The following is a 17,800-nucleotide window of genomic DNA, read 5'->3' as shown; positions in this document are numbered from 1 at the left end:
ATCACTCATGTTCAGCATATGATCCACTAAGACTCCTAGATCCTTTTCGCACATACTACTGCTAAGACAAGTCTCCCCCATCCTATAACCATGCATTGGATTTTTCCTACCTAAATGCAGAACTTTACATTTATCCCTGTTAAAATTCATTTTATTGATTATAGCCCAGTTTTCCAGCCTGTCAAGGTCATCCTATATCCTGTTTCTGTCTTCTTCTGTGTTTGCGACCCCTCCCAATTTTGTATTATCTGCAGATTTAATAAGCATTCCCTCTATTTCTTCATCCAAATCATTGAAAAAGATGTTGAACAAAACAGGTCGCAGGACAGATTCTTGAGGCACTTTATTCAAACATGTTTCTTTTCTTTCTCAACAAAAGAAGGGGTTTCTAACTCGCTTCCCAAGGCGATGCGTGCCCATTGAACATACTTTGTGATTTCTGCATTCGCTTTCAAGCCTAGTCTAACCTACATAGTTTCTCCTAATAGCAAAGGTGGAGTGCTTGGGAAGAAAAGACGCTGAACGACTCTGCCTGAAAGGAGAAACAAAAAAAAGGAGTGTGTGGGGGGGGGAAAGCTTTCAAAAGGCTAAAATAGTCAGATTTCCTTGTGCAAGCTAACTGCATCCCCCCACACACCTCTCAAACCGGTGCCACATATCTAGGGTTTGCAAAGCATTAGCATCTCCGAGGACAGGCTCCTTGGGAATTGGGTAGCTGGCTGCAGAACCGCCTCTCCTGAAACACTGCCTCATTAAAAAAAAAAAAAAAAAACAGAAATGAGGTAGAGCCGAAGATGAATGACAGAAGAGATCCGTCTCCCTGTTCTCGTGGGCGCCGGCGTCCAAAATGCAGATGCGGCTCTGGGTCTAGCAGGGAAGGGCTATTAGTGTGCTCTGGCTGGAGCTGCCCAATGCAAAAGAAGGTGTAATAAGGCAAGCAGCCAGGAAGGATCCCAGGACTGTGGGAGTGGCACATGCATTGTGTATGTAGCGGCACTGCCTCCCACTCTGCCTATATCTCAGGCTTCTCTCTCTCTCTCTCTCCTTTTTATGGTGCTGTATGGTTGCTCCCGTGTGAAATGCTTTTTTGGCTGAAAGAAGAAGAGATGTCGCATCAGGAGCTCAGCCAGCGCCTGGCTACGGTCATCACCCATGTGGGTAAGTCAGGAAGGCCCTCTTTCTTGTGGTTTTGGGGGGACCAGATGTGTGTCAGTGTTACACCTGGGGGAGGGAGGGGGGTGAGTGGTACCTTAGTGCATCTGTGAATTGCAAAAGCAAAAAAGAGTGGGGGGGGGGGGGGACAGACACATCTTCTGGGTGTCAAATATGGTTGGAGCATCTGCTAAATTTTTTGTCTGCCGTGTTGGATTAAAGGTTCAGCTTTGTGCATCTAAGCAAGCTTATGATGTGTTGCATTTTTTTGAGCTTGCTGTTTCGGCAGGCTGTGTCCTACGTCGGCACCATGTTGTATTTTAATTCATAATTATTGCGGATGAATTCTGAAAGAGTGGGGTGGAGAAGATTCTAAAATTCTCGACAATGTGTTGCTTTATCGAACCGAAAATGTGACCAGTGGAAATGTAAAAGCGAACGCGGGTGTTGTCTTTCAGCCGGTGCCGTGCCACAGCTTTTAGTGGTTCTGAAGGAAAAGAGCAGCTAGAGTGTCCTCGGTTCAGATTTCTGGTTTATCATTCCCATCCTTCCATTACCTGTATGAGATTACTGAACATGCACCATCCTGCAGAGACAAAACGTGCACTGTTCTATTAATACCTCTGGCTTATTAGAAATGGGACTATGCCTTGGCGAGTAGAATTTTCGGGGGAGTATAACATTGTTAGCAATGCTCTTTTACTTCCAATAAGAAGATTAAGCACCATGTAGTACGTACCTTCGCCAGGAATGGTGAAGCCAGCTCTAGAATCAGATCTCTGTCTACTTATAATTTTTTCGACTAACAGCCTATAGTCATCATTTCCATCGGGGAATAAAACAGATGGGCAGTAGTGCATCTGGTACTGCGAAAAGAAAAGACAAATCCACTAAAGAAATATTAAGCTAAAAGGACTGTTTAGGAGGTCCACATAGTAGTGATTTCATTTGGGCTGCTTCCACAAAAGATCACACGTGTTCTTCCAGATCCGGGATATGATGCAATAGAAATTTTTTCATATATCATATGTAGTTATTGTTATATTTAGACCCTGTCTTTCACTGACAACCCAAGTCCACTTACATATTTTTAGAAAACTGCCAATGCAAGAATATTAATAAAATAAAGCATTACCTAAAGGAGAGAAGCAAGGGACAATTAAAGTTTGGACATCAAGAGATCAAGATAAAATTTAAAGATTAATTCAATGTTGCAAACCATGTGCTTCAGAATAGCACTCCTCCAAAGGCCAATTTCCCTCTAAAGGCCATAACAGAACAGCCGAATGAACCTCTCTGGGAATTGAGTTCCAAAGAATTGGTGCTACAGCTGAAAAGGCCCTGTCTCACGAGATCATCCAGTGTTCCTCCAATGCTACAGGCGCTGATAACAGATCTGCTAAAATTCAGGATTGGTTCACATGGGAGAGCACAGTAATAAAAAACATATGAATTTATTTGATGGGATTTCGATCCTGCCCATCCCACCACGGCAGGCTCGGAAAACTCTGTTGGATCAGACTGGTGGTCCATCCAGTCCAGCACCCTGTCTCACACAGTGGCCAACCAGTTCTTCCTCTGGAGGGCCAACAACAGGGCAGGGAGACCCAAAGGCTTTCCCTGATATTGCTTGCTGGCTCTGAGATTCAGAGGTTGACTGCCTCTGAAACTGGAGTTTCCCTTTAGGCACCATGGCTAGTAGCCAGGAGAACGATTCTCCATGAATCTGACTAATCCCATTTTAAAGCAGTCTGTTCCTGCGGCCATCACCTGGGCCGGCCCTGGACTATCTGGCATCCTTGGCAAGGCTAACTTCTGGCGCCCCCCTGCACTGATAGTGTCACCAAGACATGTAGGGGGCAACCAATTTGGCGCCCCAGAAGGCTGGCACCCTAGGCAATTGCCGAGTTTGCCCAGTAGCAGGGCCAGCCCTGGCCATCACTGCATCCTCTGATCACTCATTGTGTTAAAAAAGTATGTTCTTTTGTCCATCCTGAAGCTACTGCCCAACAACTTCATTGGATGGTCTCAAGTTCTATTATTTTGGGGGGGGGGGGAGGGGGAGAAAACATTTTCTCTGTTCCCTCTCGACTAAGAAGAAGACCGCAGATTTATATCCCCGCCCTTCTCTCTGAATCAGAGACTCAGAGTGGCTCACAATCGCCTTTATCTTCCTTCCCCACAGCAGACACCCTGTGAGGTGGGTGGGGAAGAAGCTGCTCTTTCAAGGACAACTCCACCGATGGGCCATTGGCCTAATCCAACGTGGCTTCTCTTATGTCCTTATAGCTATGGCTAACCCAGGGCCATTCCAGCAGCTGTAAGTGTAGGAGTGGGGAATCAAACCTGGTTCTCCCAGATAAGAGTCCGCTCTCTCAATTGCACAGTAGAGCTACTGAGCCAAGCCTCTCTTCCTTCTATTGGCTGAAGCTCCCTCCCTCCTGGTCTCCTGGGGAAGGAAGGAAAGAGCCAGACCCTCCTTGTCCTTTGTTCCTGGATCCCATGGGAGAGATTCCCAGTTGGTTGGATCTTTCTTGGGTTGCCAATTTCCAATGGCAGCTTTGGCAGGTGGACTCTATGGTATTATACTTACTGAGCTCCCTCCTCTCCCCAAATTTCACCCCCCCAAAATCTCTGATTTTTCAACCCAGAGTTGGCAACCCTCTTTCATGGAAGGACACTCTCTGTGAGCAAAGGACTCCTTCCAAGAGTGGAAGATACCACTGTGACTTGAAGGACACCCTTGGATGGAACCTACTGTGTCCGAAAGGGAGACATGGTGACTGCAAACACATTGAGAAAACCTGTCTGGGTGGTTTGGCTGTGGATGCAGTGATGTTCACCACTGAACTTACCCAATAGCCTTGCATCAGGGGTGAGTTTACTGTTGGATTGTGTATTCACTATGCCTTGACCACCGTCTCAAAGGCTGACTTGACTACGGGAAAGTGCTATTGCAGGTCATAAGTGGAGCTGCTGCTGATTCCCCAAACTCACATAGGGTTGCCAGTCTCCAGGTGGTGACTTGAGATCTCCAGACAATAGAGATCAGTTTCTCCGGAGAAAATTCCAACTTTGGAAGGTGAACTCTAAGGTGGAGGTGTCAACGTCATCTGTTATGAGTGTCGGATCTGACATTCATTAGACCTTGCTGGGCTGGGCCATGTGGGTGCCTATTTAAGATTAGGTAGCAGAGATATAAACTTTATAAAGGACACAGACGAACAAAATTAATTTAAAATTTTTTTAAAAAAATAAAGCTGTGTCATTGAGAGAGCCTGGCAAAGCAAACTCTGCCTCACCTGCTTCCTCCCCAAGCGAGGAGCCTCTGCCAATTGAGAAAATAGAGGCTTTGCTCTGTAGCTCCTGTGCTATTGAGCCAACCTGGCAAGGCAAGCTGTGATGAAGAAGGAAGCAGATGACAGCCAGTTGCTCGGGGGCCTGATTGGAGCCCTCCAGGGGCCTGATTCGACCCCCGGGACGTATGTTTGACACACCTGCCCTAAGGCATTATACCTCATTGAAGTCCCTTCCCTTTCCAAACTTGGCCCTGGCAACCCTACACTTCTCTAAGGAGATAGTTTTCATGTTTGCCTGAGTCCTGAAGTCCATGAATTCATGAGCTGGCCTTCACACTTCTGCCACAGGTAGGGTCGCCAGGTCCAGCTCAGGAAATATCTGGGGACTTTGGGGGTGGACCCAGGACACTGGGTGGAGGAGTCTGTTTGCAGGTTTCCAAGTAGCTTGGTCAAGTTTTAGTTTTTTTTAACATTCTCTGTGGCAGGGCCATAGCCAGGATTTTTAAAAGGGGGTGCTTTTTAAAAGGTCAGGGGGCACCCTTTGCCACCTACTGCGGGGCTTGCTGCTTCTCAGAAGCTTTCTGGGGTAGGAGCAAAAGCTGGATGCTCTGAAAGTGACCAAGTCAAGACAGCCAACCCTACAACGTTGGAGGCAAGAAGGGGCTGCATCTTGCATCCAATTGGGGGGGTTTCTTCCACCTCCCTCTCCCCCACCAGAGTTATTGTCAGCCAGGGAATATTTAGGCTCAAACTAGGCGCTATTGTTTTAACAAGACAGGATCCTATGATCTGGCTGTCATTCCTGATGGTGAGAGAGCAGGAGCGGGGAACTAATTGTCTAAGCACTGCGGGGCCCAATTCAGATCGGGACTATGTTGTGGACAAAGAGGGGACATCATCAGACTTTCTCCCCTGCCATTTTTGACCCCAAATGGCCCCAAGCGAACCTTATTTGCTGCACAGGGGGGGTGGGGTTGTATGTGCGTCAGGTCAAGAAAATGGTAGGGGGGGGAGTTTGAAAGCCATATCTCCCTCCCACACCACAGCTCTGATCCGAATTGGGCCATGCGGTGCCTGAGAAATTGCTTCCCCACCACAGTTGCCGTCTGACTGCAGGAAATGAAAGTCAACGTCTAGCATAGCTGTTAGGTACTTCTATTAAATGCGTCCCCTGCTGTTAAAACCTAGCCCAGTTCTAAGAAATTAGGTTTTGAGGCCTTAATATCACCAGGGAAGACTTTTAAATAGGCCTTCAGTTTCTTTCTTATATGCATGTCGCAAAGACAAAGGAACCGTGCATGCCTCTGAAACGTGCTGGCTTGGTCACGGCTGTGCATTATGTGCTGTGGATTTAAGATATTTGCTCTGTATGACTTACAAAGGCCAACTTATATACTAGCCCACCTGAATAGCATTTTGCATATCTTTGTTTGGCTTTTAAGGACAGAAAGTGAGTGTAGAAGTTGGAGGCTTGTGTGTGTTGTTCTTATTATATAGCATTTAAAACAAAAACAAAAACTAGGACTGCCAGTTGAGTCAGGGATTTTCATCGGTTCATCCTTTGCTTTGAAATCGATTAATCAGTTAATGAACAAGCGCTTTTCAAACTTGCCATCTTCAAGAAAGCCTTTCCTTATTAACTTGTCTGCTGGTCAATGCTTGCATGTCTTCCGCAGATAGAATTGCTAACCTCCAAGTGGCACATGGATATCTTCTTGAATTACAGCTGGTCACAGAAGTCAGTTCCCCTGGAGAAAATGGCTACTTTGGAGGGTGGACTCCATGGGATTATATTCCACCCAGGGTCCTCCCTTCACCAAACCCCGCCCTCCCCAGGCTCCACCCCCTAAATCTCCAAGAATTACTCAGCTTGCAGCTGGCAACCCTAGCCACGGAACCTATGTGCTTTGTAAGATTATTGGGTGTGTTTGAGGATGCACATTAACGTTATTAGGTCCACCCCAGCAACCAGTGAGAAAACTTATTGGATGCTAGGGGCCTTTCCTGACAAGGTGCCTCTGTTGCCAGCGACACATTGATGTCACTTCCTGTGTGCATCAGAAATGACGTCAGCTTCTTGCCGGCAACGCTGGGGAGTTGCTGACATTTGGGCAAAACTCTATGGTTTAGCAGTAGACTTTTGCCTAGATGCCAGAGCATCCCATTGTCCCGTAGTGATGCACTGACATCACCTACAGGCAAAGGTTTTTTTGTAGCGGAAACCCTTTGCATATTAGGCCACACACCCCTGATGTGGCCAGTCCTCCTGGAATTTACAGTAGGCCCTGTACTAAGAGCGCTGTAAGCTCTTGCAGGTTTGGCTAAAACAGGGGGTGTGGCCTAATACGCAAAGGAGTTCCTGCTATTTAAAAAAGCCTGTTTACAGGCATACAGGGACTGAGATCAGCACATCTGGATCCTGTTGACCCTGTATTTTGGTACCATTCCCCCCCCCTCCAGTCAGCTGAGCGGCTGCAGGGACCTCCCACTAGGGTTGGGGGGTGGGGAGGATGGTATGCCCCCAGCAAGGGCCTGGCATGGGTAGAAGTGGAACACTGACCAGATTGTCAGGTCTTTTTTTGTAACACTTGAGACCTATAACCGACCTAACCCTTTACTGTGGCTACAAATTGCAAACAAGCTTTGTTTCCCCAAAGCTATTGTTTGGATCAGTTGATTCCCCATTATATCTTTATAGACTCCTTGGTAAGCTTCCAAGGAACCTCCAGGATTCCCTAGTTTGAAACCACTGATTTAATTGAGTAATTAGTTTTGTACTTCATTTGGGGGAAGGGGATTCATCTTGAAGCTACTGGACTTGAATTTTGTCCGCCGTTACAAACTAACACAGCTACCTGCCTGAAATGCACCCCAAATGTAATGGGGTTGTCAATTCCCAGTTGAGGGCATGGGATCCCCTGGTTTGGAGGCCCTCCCCCTGCTTCAGGGTTATAAGAAAGGGGGGGCGTTGAATGTCCACTGAGCACTCCACTATACCCTATGGCAGGGGTCCCCAACCCCCTGGGGAAGAGAAGGCGCCGCGGGGGGGGGGGGCGAGGTTGCATGGCCCATTTCAAACAGGCTGCGGCCCGGTACCAGTCCCCGGCCTGTTTGAAATGGGCCATGCAATCTCGTGCCCACCCCCCCCCCCCGCAGCACCTCCTCTTCCCCCCGTTTTCACCATTTTAAGACCGGGGAAGGGAAGGAGGCAAGGGTAGCATCTCTCGCTGTGGCTGTGGCAGTTTTCCCGCCCATCAGCTGATCAGCGGGGGTGGGGTCGGCCTGGGAGGTGCTTCAAGGCCCCTTCCCCATCCTTAAAATGGTGAAGGGGGGAGGAGGAGGCAGTGAGGCTGCATGGGAGGCAGAGGGAGGAGGAAACGATGGGAAAATGGGAGTAGAAGGTGGCGAGGCTGCATGGGGGGGGGTGGCGAGGCTGTGCAGGGGGTAAAGGAGGGAGGAGGAAATGCTGCGGGGGGGGGGGAGGCCGAATTGGGGCCTGGGGCCGGTCCTCGGGGCCAAAAAGGCTGGGGACCACTTTTCAGCATAGCATCTGGGGCCTCTTCTCTAAAAAACCACCAAGTTTCAAAAAGACTGGGTCAGGGGGTACAATCTTATGAGCCCCAAAAGAAGGTGACCCCCTTCTCCATTATGAAGGGAAGGCATTTAAAATGACTGCGGTCTCTTTAAATGTGATAGCCAGAATTCCCTTCAGAGTTCAATTGTGTTTGTCGCAGCCTTGCTCCTGGCTCCACCCCCAAAGTCACTAGATATTTCCTGAGTTGGACCTGGCAACATAGTATGACTTCATGAGATATTGAAGGACCTGCTGGACAGCTTGCAATTTCAGAATTAAAGCCATCACTCATTCTTAGGGGGAGAGTCCATCGTTAAATGCTTCCTTTTTCAAGATGCTAACTCTCTCAGCCATCCTGATTAAAGTGTGCTGTCCCCAATTAAAAACGTCTCATTCTCCAACATTAATCAGCTATCGCTTCAGGTAAGCTATACATTAAACTGATTAAATCCTGCAGCCCCCAGAGCAAAATCACATGTGCATGGTAAAGCTCAGGAAGATTGGAATGCGGTTGTAAATCAGTCTTCCTGCAAGGGCTGTCAATCGATTCAGAAGCCCAACACGAGCACATATCAAAATTGCCTTTCTGGTTTTCACAGATGCATACCAAGAGCAGGAGAAGGGCTGAAAAGCAGTTTAACTGTCAAACGCGCATGCAGAATCAAGAATCAAAAAGGTTAACAATGAACGAAGGGAGGAAAATGGGAGGAGAAGGTGGCGAGGCTGTGCGGGGGGGGGGGGGGGTGAAGGTGGGAGGAGGAAATGTTGCCGGGGAGGGGGGAGGCCAAATTGGGTGCCCCCACCCTGCCGGCCCTGGAGCCGTGGTTGGCAGGCCAGCACTGGGAACGGTCCTCAGGGCCAAAAAGGTTGAGGACCACTATCCTATGCTGACCAATTCCCTTCATTACTCAGTGGGTATCTGGGGCTCTGGGGGGCAGGGAGTGTTTTTTGAGGTAGAGGCACCAAATTTTCAGCATAGCATCTGGGGCCTATTCTCTAAAAAACCACTAAGTTTCAAAAAGACTGGGCCAGGGGGTACAATCATATGAGCCCCAAAAGAAAGCGACCCCATTCTCCATTATGAAGGGAAGGCATTTAAAATGACTGTGGTCTCTTTAAATGTGGTAGCCAGAACCAAGTTGAGGGCCTATTGTTAAGATCAAAACATATAGCTTAAATATTATAAAAATATATGTATTTATTATTAAATAATAGAAAAATATTAAGGAGCCCAACATTAGCCTAATTACATATTAAAATACATAATGGGGGAAAGCCGACAGGAGATGAAATGTCTCTGGTTTGGGAGGACTCATCTCAAAGAGATGAAGGGTTAGCTGTTACTTTTCTACCGGGTAATGGATCAGAGTTGTCCACTGTGATGGTGACAAACAGTATGGACTGTCTGCCAAAGTCTCGAGGTGGCAGGAGGAAGGCGGTGGGCCTAGCTTGCCTTGGGAAAGCTTGGAGGCTATTTAAAACTACAACCCTAGAAGCTCAGATAAAATATATACCACAAGTTAGGAAAGGCACAAACAGGTATAAGAAAAGGCCTGCATGGTTAACAAACAAAGTAATGGAAGCTGTAAAAGATAAGGACTCCTTTAAGCGGTGGAAAACCAGTCCAAGTGAGATTAATAAAAGGGAACACAAGCGGTGGCAAATCAAATGCAAGACTGTAATCAGGCAGGCAAAAAGGAACTATGAGGAGCATATTGCAAAAAACATAAAAACCAACAATAATTTTTTTTTTTCAAATATATTAGAAGCAGGAAACCAGCCAGGGAGGCAGTGGGGCCCTTGGATGACCAAGGGGTAAAAGGATTACTGAAGGAGGATAGGGAAATGGCAAGATTTATTTATTCATTTTTTAAAACATTTACATCCCAACTTCCGTTGTGGTTCAACAACAACAACAACAACAATTTTTATTTGTATCCTGCCCTCCCCGCCGGAGCAGGCTCAGGGCGGCTAACAACATGATTCATACATTGATTATACAAAATTGAATAAAACTACGTTTAACAGTTTAATTAAAATTCTGATTAAATTTTTAAAATTAATAAAATGTATTAGTGCTATGTTTACTTTTATGATGGCGGTTTTCTTGACAATTTCCTTCTTCGTCAGCGAAAGCCAATCGGAAGAGGATGGTCTTGCAGGCCCTGCGGAACTGTTCAAGGTCCCGCAGGGCCCGCATTTCCTCTGGAAGTTGGTTCCATAGGCTTGGAGCCATAGAGGAGAAAGCCCAGTTACAGGTGCTTTGCAGCTTCACCTCTTTCGGTCCGGGAATGGTCAGCAGGTTTTTCCCGGCTGACCTCAGTGCTCTCTGGGGTTCATACGGGGAGAGACGGTCCCTAAGGTAGGCAGGTCCTCGACCATATAGGGCTTTAAAGGTAATAACCAGCACTTTGTAGCGAACCCGGTATACAACTGGCAGCCAGTGCAGTTCGCGTAGCCCAGGCTGTATGTGCTCCCACTTAGGGAGCCCCAACAGCAGTCTAGCCACCACGTTCTGCACCAGCTGCAGCTTCCGGGTTCGGTACAGAGGCAGCCCCATGTAGAGGGCATTACAGTAATCCAGTCTCGAGGTGACCGTTGCATGAATCACTGTTGCCAGATCTTGACGCTCTAGGAAGGGAGCCAGCTGCTTTGCCCGCCTTAGATGGAAAAAGGCTGACTTGGCAGTGGCTGCAATCTGGGCCTCCATTGATAGTGAAGGCTCCAGTAAAACTCCCAGGCTCCTGACCCGGCATGCTGCTTTCAGCGGCGCCCCGTCGAAGACTGGGAGAGGTATTTCCCCTCCCCGAGCGCCCCGACCTAGACAAAGGACTTCTGTCTTCGCTGGATTCAGTTTCAGCCCACTCCGCCTTAACCAGGTTGCCATAGCCTGCAGAGCCTGGTCTAAGTTCTCTGGGACGCAGTCAGGCCGTCCGTCCATTAGCAGGTAGAGCTGGGTGTCATCTGCATATTGATGGAACCCAAGCCCATGTCTCTTAACAATCTGGGCAAGGGGGCGCATAGAGATATTAAATAACATTGGTGAGAGAACTGCTCCCTGAGGCACTCCACAATCCAGTGTGCGCCTCTGGGACCTCTCACCCCCAATTGCCACCCTTTGACCCCGATCCTCAAGGAAGGAGGAAAGCCCTTGTAAGGCAGACCCCCTAACCCCTACATCGGCGAGGCGGTGGGTCAGTAGCCGACGGTCAACCGTGTCGAACGCAGCTGACAGGTCTAGCAACATCAGCACCGCCACACCACCCCAGTCCAGATGCCGTTGGAGATCATCTACCAGGGCGACCAGTACTGTCTCCGTCCCACGACCCGGGCGAAAGCCAGACTGGCAAGGGTCTAGGATGGAAGCGTCATCCAGAAAACCCTGCAACTGTGACGCCACTGCCCTCTCTATAATTTTACCCAGGTTCAAGGTTGCATATAATAATACTCAGGGCTTTTTTTTGAGCAGGAACACACAGGAATGTCGTTCCAGCTGAATTGGCTTCAAGGGGTGTGGCCTAATATGCAAATGAGTTCCTCCGGGCCTTTTTCTACAAAAAAGCCCTGATAATACTTTAAAATGTTTTCAGCTAAAGCCAAAAAAAAATAGCAAATCCCAAATCTCTCTATTCCCCTCTAAAAAGATGCCTCCCATCCCAACTATGTATGTGCTTCCCCTCCGCACACCTTGTGCAGTGCTGTTTCCTTTTCTGGAAATATTTTTGGTAGCTAATTTCTAGGGTTACCAACTCTGGGCTGGGAAATTCCTGGAGATTTGGGAATGGAGCCTGGGAAAGGTTGGGTTTGGAGAGAGGCGAGATATCAGCAGGGATGTGATACCACAGAGTCCACCGGGGCTTCTTTTGAAGCAGGAACTCCATTGCCTATTAGGCTATGCCCCCCTGGTGTAGCCAATCCTCCAAGAGCTTACAGTAGGCCTTGGAATAAGAGCTCTGAAAGCTCTTGGAGGATTGGCTACATCAGGGGTGTGTGGCCTAATAGGCAATGAAGTTCCTGCTACCAAAAAAGCCCTGGAGTCTGCCCTCCAAAGCCACCTTTTTTTCCCAGGGGAACTGATCGTTGTTGTCTGGAGATCTCCAGCCCCCCCTCCTGGAGAACGGCAACCCTATGAGATTTAGAGTTGTCAATCCCCAGGTGGGGGCAGGGGATCTCCCAGTTTGGAGGCCCTCCCCCTGCTTCAGGATCATCAGAAAGCGGGAGGGGGGGGAGGAAAATGTCTTCTGGGCACTCCATCATTCTCTATGGAGACTTATTCCCATAGGAAATAATGGAAAATCGATCCGTGGGTATCTGGGGGTCGAGGGAGCTGTTGTTTGAGGTAGAGGCACCAGATTTTCAGTATAGCATCCAGTGCCTCTCCCCAAAATATCTCTCAAGTTTCAAAAAGTTTGGACCAGGGGGTCCAATTCTATGAGCCCCAAAAGAAGGTGCCCCTATCCTTCATTATTTCCTATGGAAGGAAGGCATATAAAAATGTGTGTTCCCTTTACATGTGATGGCCAGAACTCCCTTTGGAGTTCAATTATGCTTGTCACACCCTTGCTCCTGGCTCCACCCTCGCAATGTCTCCTGACTCCATCCCAAAGTCTCCTGGCTGCACCCCCAAAGTCCCCAGATATTTCTTGAATTGGACTTGGCAACCCTAAAAGATTGTCCTGTTTTGTATAGTACGTGCTGTTTGCAGAATCCATCTTCCGCCGTTGGTAACCTTGTTGCAAGAATGGCTTTTGCATTTCACAGGAACAAATTACAGCGCTGCTTTTTAACATAAAAGTTGAAAGACGTACTCCAGGAATTACTCCTCTGGACCCTTTGGAATAATAACAAATTAGTCTTTGGCCTCTCAGGATGAGAGATGCAAAGCATTTATCAAACATTAATGAATCTTTATGGCAGTCTTGACTGGATGGGAAATGCGTTCATTATTTTGATGCAGATGGGAGGTTGCTTCAAGGTCACCGAGTTATTCAGCGTTAATGGGAGAGTAAAACCCAGGGAGGAAAGCTGGGTTTCCAGGCATTTTGTCTAGAGCAGATTTTTTTTAAAAAAAAAAATGAATAATCTGATCGCACTGTCTCATTCACAATAAATGAGGGGAAGCCGAGCACAATGGGGGAGGTGGCTGAACACAATGCGACAAAACGCCTTCCCCCAAAGTTCACCCAGATGAAAAAGTCTGTTTTGCCTACTCCCAAAATTATTTTTATCAGAACAAAATAATTAAATTTGTAAAGCAATCGTGAAGACTTGGTATACCAAATCAGATGACTGGCGCATCCAATTAGGGGTGCCAGTAGGGTTGCCAATCCCCAGGTGGAGGCAGGGGATCCCCCGATTTGGAGGCTTTCCCCCCGCTTCAGGATCATTAGAAAGTGTATTGTTGGAACTCTGCCTGGATAACTGATGCCAGGCAATGCTTGCTCCTAGAACAAGCTTCTTCCTCCGTGTTCCTTCTCCTCCCACAACAATTTTTATTTTGGCTTTCACACGGCATTGTGTACTTCTACTAACCTCCCCCCACCATTTCCCTTAACTCTGCTGTGACATTTTCAAAACCTGTTTTGGTACAATCTTTCCTGAAAGACCTACCGAAAACGGATTTGGAGAAATGTAGATGGGAGGGTGTGGATTTCCCCACCTTCACTGGGTACCACATCTGGTGCCATTTCCTCTCTTGCCCATCATTCCCCTCTCCCCATCCCTGGTGTGCTAAAACAAACAAACAAACCCAGGCTTTTCCAGTTACATTTTGCTGTGTTATATCATGTGAATACACAGGGATCCTCAATGAGGTGCGTGTGGGCACTTCGGCATCCACCAACACCTTTTATTGTGCAAGGTTTCTGACGGGCCATTGTTTTGGCAGCAGCAAGGACCTTCATTGTGAGACTGATACAACTGCACGCTTTATTTTGGTGTGGTGGTTATGTGTGCAGACTCTTATCTGGGGGAACTGGGTTGGATTTCCCACTCCTCCACAGGCAGCTGCTGGGATGGCCTTGGGTCTCGCAGAGTTGTCCTTGAAAGGGCTGCTTCTGGGGAGAGCTCTCTCAGCCCCACCCACCTCACAGGGTGTCTGTTGTGTGGGGAAGAAAGGTAAAGGAGATTGTGAGCCACTCTGAGACTGGAGTGGAAGGCAGGATATAAATCCAATGTTGTTGTCGTCTTATTATTATTATTACTACATTGTAATATATAATGAAATAATTATACAGCTCACTGCCTGGTTGCTAACAGGCCACAGACCGGGACCAGTCCACGGACCGGGGGTTGGGGACCCCTGGTCTAATATACAAAGGAATTCCTGCTACAAAAAAAGCCCTGTTCCTCACTGCCTTTGCTTTTTGGCATGGTGGCAGTGTGTCCTCTTTCTTATCTGACACACCTGAAGAAATTAAACAGCACAAGTACATGATTTCCAGGAACACCAATGCCTTGCCCAAAATACAGTGTGAAAAATGGTGTATATGTTTTATGCAACATCAGCAGGGAATTCATCTCGCAAAGTCTTCCCCTTTTTCCTGGACTAGTCGCTGGCATTGTAAATTCTCCTTTAGTGAGGTGTACATTCCTTTTCTTCCCTAAATGACACCCGCAGCCACCGTGAATCACATTATAGCTGAATCAGCGGAAGCTCATTAGCGGGTGGGGGGGGGGGGAAGCACCTTTTATGGCAGCCAATGTGATAAATTTGGAAAGGCAATTTCAGCGGAAAGCCCTCTTTTACAAAGGCACATTTCATAATGGGGATTACGCTCTCCTCCCCCCTCTCAGCAATTTCGTAATTGCATGGAGTCAGTGGATCAAAGAAAAGCAATGAATTTCCAATGCTGGTCCAAGTAAGAATTATTAGCTAGGGGGTCCTTCCCTAACCAAGTTACTGTGGTCCAGAGCCGCTCTGGACGTCTCCCTCTTCCAAACAACCTGGCCTAGGCTACGAGTAAGGTTGCCAACCTCCAGGCGGTGACTAAAGATCTCCTGCTATTACAACAGATCTCCAGGCAACAGAGATCAGTCAACCTGGAGGAAATGGCTGCTTTGGAAGGTGGGCTCTAATTATGCCTTGCCGAGGTCCCTCCCCTCCCTAAAACATACCCTCCCCAGGCTCCACCTCCAGATCTCCAAAAATTTCCTGACCTGGAGTTGACAACCGAAAGTTGCAAAGTCTTTTAAGATTTGGATCCTGAGGCAGAGGCTGGGTGCAATGAGGTGGAGCCTAATGTGATTGGGTGGAGCCTGAAGATGTCATCGGATAGGCAGAGTATTGTGCCTCCAGGTAAATCACACCAAGCATTAAGAGTACAGCCTTTCTTGGCCATTTTGTACTCTTCGCAGGAGAAAAGAGGACAAAATTTGTCAAGATGGTGGTGGGGTAGATGTATACTTACTCATGTCTAACATAAACTTTCTTCACCACCTTACTTCGCAGGGAGTACATTTCCCATTTCATATTCTGACTGAGAAATGCTTCCACCAACATTTTATACTAAGGTCAGGGAAAGAAGGCCAAAGCCTAATTTCTGTGTGCCCAACACAAACATGTAACACAGGTTCTGCCCTACAATCTCATCCCTTATGTGTAATATTATGAGTCAGGAACGGAAAGAATCTAGGGATGCCAGCCTCCAGGTGGGACCTGGAAATCCCCTGGAATTACAGCTCACTTTCAGACTACAGAAATCAGTTTTTCTGGAGAAAATGAATGCTTTGGAGGAAGGCAGGGCTTGGGAAGGGAGGGACCTCTATGGGGTATAATGCCATTCATTGAGTCTACCTTCCAAAGCAGCCATTTCCACCAGGTGAACTAATCTCTGTATTTTGGAGATAAGTTGTAATAGTGGGAGAATTCCAGCCACCACCTGGAGGTTGGCAACCCTATCTCAACTGTATGCTGTTTTTATGTAACAAAAATTACCCCTCTGTTAGGGTTGCCAGCCCTCATCTATGCGTAATCCACCTTGAGTCCCTATGAGAAAAATCTACCTGTGAGACTATAAATAATGTAGGTAAATAAATAGACGAATAAATAAATAACTGGAAACCCTAGGGTTGCCAAGTCCAATTCAAGAAATATCTGGGGACTTTGGGGTCGGAGCCAGGAGACATTGGGGGTGGAGCAAGGGTGCGACAAGCATAATTGAACTCCAAGGGAGTTCTGGCCATCACTTTTAAAGGGACAGCACACCTTTTAAATGCCTTTCTTCCATAGGAAATAATGAAGAATAGGGGCACCATCTTTTGGGGGCTCATAGAATTGGACCCCCTGGTCCAATCGTTTTGAAACTTGGGGGATATTTTAGAGAGAGGCACTGGATGCTATACTATAAATTTGGTGCCTCTACCTCAAAACATAGCCCCCACCCCAGAGCCCCCAATATCCGTGGATCATTTCCCCATTATTCCCTATGGGAATTGTTCTCCATAGGGAATAATAGTGCCCAGTAGACATTTCCCTCCCCCCCCCACGCTTTCTAATGTGGGGGGAGGGCCTCCAAACCAGTGAATCCCCTGCCCCCTCCTTCTCTCACACACAAATACTTACTGGGTCTTGTTCCTGCAGAACTTTACTTTATCTGAAAATGAAAGCAAAACAAAGAGAGGGGCCATTCTCCAAAGCCCTTCCAGTTTCCTGCTTCCTGCTCAGCCTTAAAGGCACATATTTTAAAAACGGACCTGCAGGAGCTCTAAACTACATGGTGACTGTGGGGGGCAGGGCTCCCCCACCGGCCAGCTGGCTGGGAGCAGGGAGAGGCCTGTAAAAACGGGGGATCCCCTGCTGGGACCTGGGGATTGGGAAGCCTAGGAAACCCCTGGGAACTTTGGGATGAGGCGGGGATAGGTGTTGTGTAGTGCCACTTCTGGTTGCTTAACTGAAAGTGACACCATGCATTGTGGCAACACCCCAGTGATCTAAATCTCTATGCTTTTACCACAGAGCTCTGGGGGATCGCTAGAACGTCATGGTAGCACATGACATCACTTCTGGTTATATGACAGGAAGTGGCACTGTGGTTTTGCTGTGATGTATGCCCACTTCCCTTTCATTTTTCTCTTGCTGCTTTCCTGGGCAACAGCAGGAAGGTCAAGGCTGAGGAGTCTCCTGCCTACCTTCTACTCAGTCCCTCTTCATTATTAATGCGAGATTATCTCATTTGGCCTTGAAGAAGAGGCTAAAAGCCCAGAACTTCAAATTTTACGTCAAAATCTGACACCTCTGTTGGAAACCCCAGTTACGACAGGTTGTGACCAGTGGTCCTTTTAAGCTGTGTTATCATGAACCAGCTCACAGATTTTTAGCCTCCAGCTCACACATTTTTGTCTTAGCTCAGGAAGAATGACCCCAGAGCACACTAATTTATGCAGTAGCTCACAACTTTAATGCCAGCAGCTCACAACTTTAATACCAGTAGCTCACAAAGAAGAATTTTTGCTCACAAGACTTTGCAGCTTAGAGGGAACATTGGTTATGACTAGGGTTGCCAAGTCCAACTCCAGAAATATCTGGGGACTTTGGGGGTGAAGCCAGGAGACTTTGGGAGTAGAGCCAGGAGACACTGGGGTGGAGCTAGGGGGAGGGGGGGAAATGGCGCCGGGGAGCGTGGCGAGCCGCCCCGTCTCAGAGTGGGCGACGCCGCTGCGCAGCTGCCGCCTCTTCTCCGCTCACCGTGGCTGCTCCTCCGAGATGGGCTCAGGCTGGGCCCATCTCGGAGGAGCAGCTGCGGTGGAATCAGAGGGGGGGGGTGGAGGCGGGCCG

The 17,800-nt window shown here is 47.9% G+C and overlaps 1 protein-coding gene across 7 annotated transcripts in view; it reads left to right on the top strand.

The window, feature by feature from the left end:
• The first annotated feature begins 995 nt into the window (after positions 1-995).
• Positions 996-17,800, top strand: part of MCF2L2 (MCF.2 cell line derived transforming sequence-like 2) — a 356,849-nt gene continuing 340,044 nt past the window's right edge. For 4 of the 7 annotated variants that reach the window (XM_060242622.1, XM_060242618.1, XM_060242621.1 and 1 more), the window contains exon 1: positions 997-1,158. In XM_060242622.1, the coding sequence (XP_060098605.1) occupies positions 1,080-1,158 (79 nt within the window). In that variant the 5' untranslated portion in view covers positions 997-1,079. Of the gene's footprint in view, positions 1,159-17,800 lie in introns of all 7 variants that reach the window. The other 3 variants (XM_060242625.1, XM_060242624.1, XM_060242617.1) reach the window with 2 other exon arrangements.

Source organism: Heteronotia binoei, chromosome 6 (genome assembly GCF_032191835.1).
Source record: "Heteronotia binoei isolate CCM8104 ecotype False Entrance Well chromosome 6, APGP_CSIRO_Hbin_v1, whole genome shotgun sequence".
Lineage (NCBI taxonomy): Eukaryota > Metazoa > Chordata > Lepidosauria > Squamata > Gekkonidae > Heteronotia > Heteronotia binoei.
The sequence above is the reverse complement of the archived record's forward strand: the minus strand, read 5'-3'. Positions and strand labels throughout refer to the sequence as shown.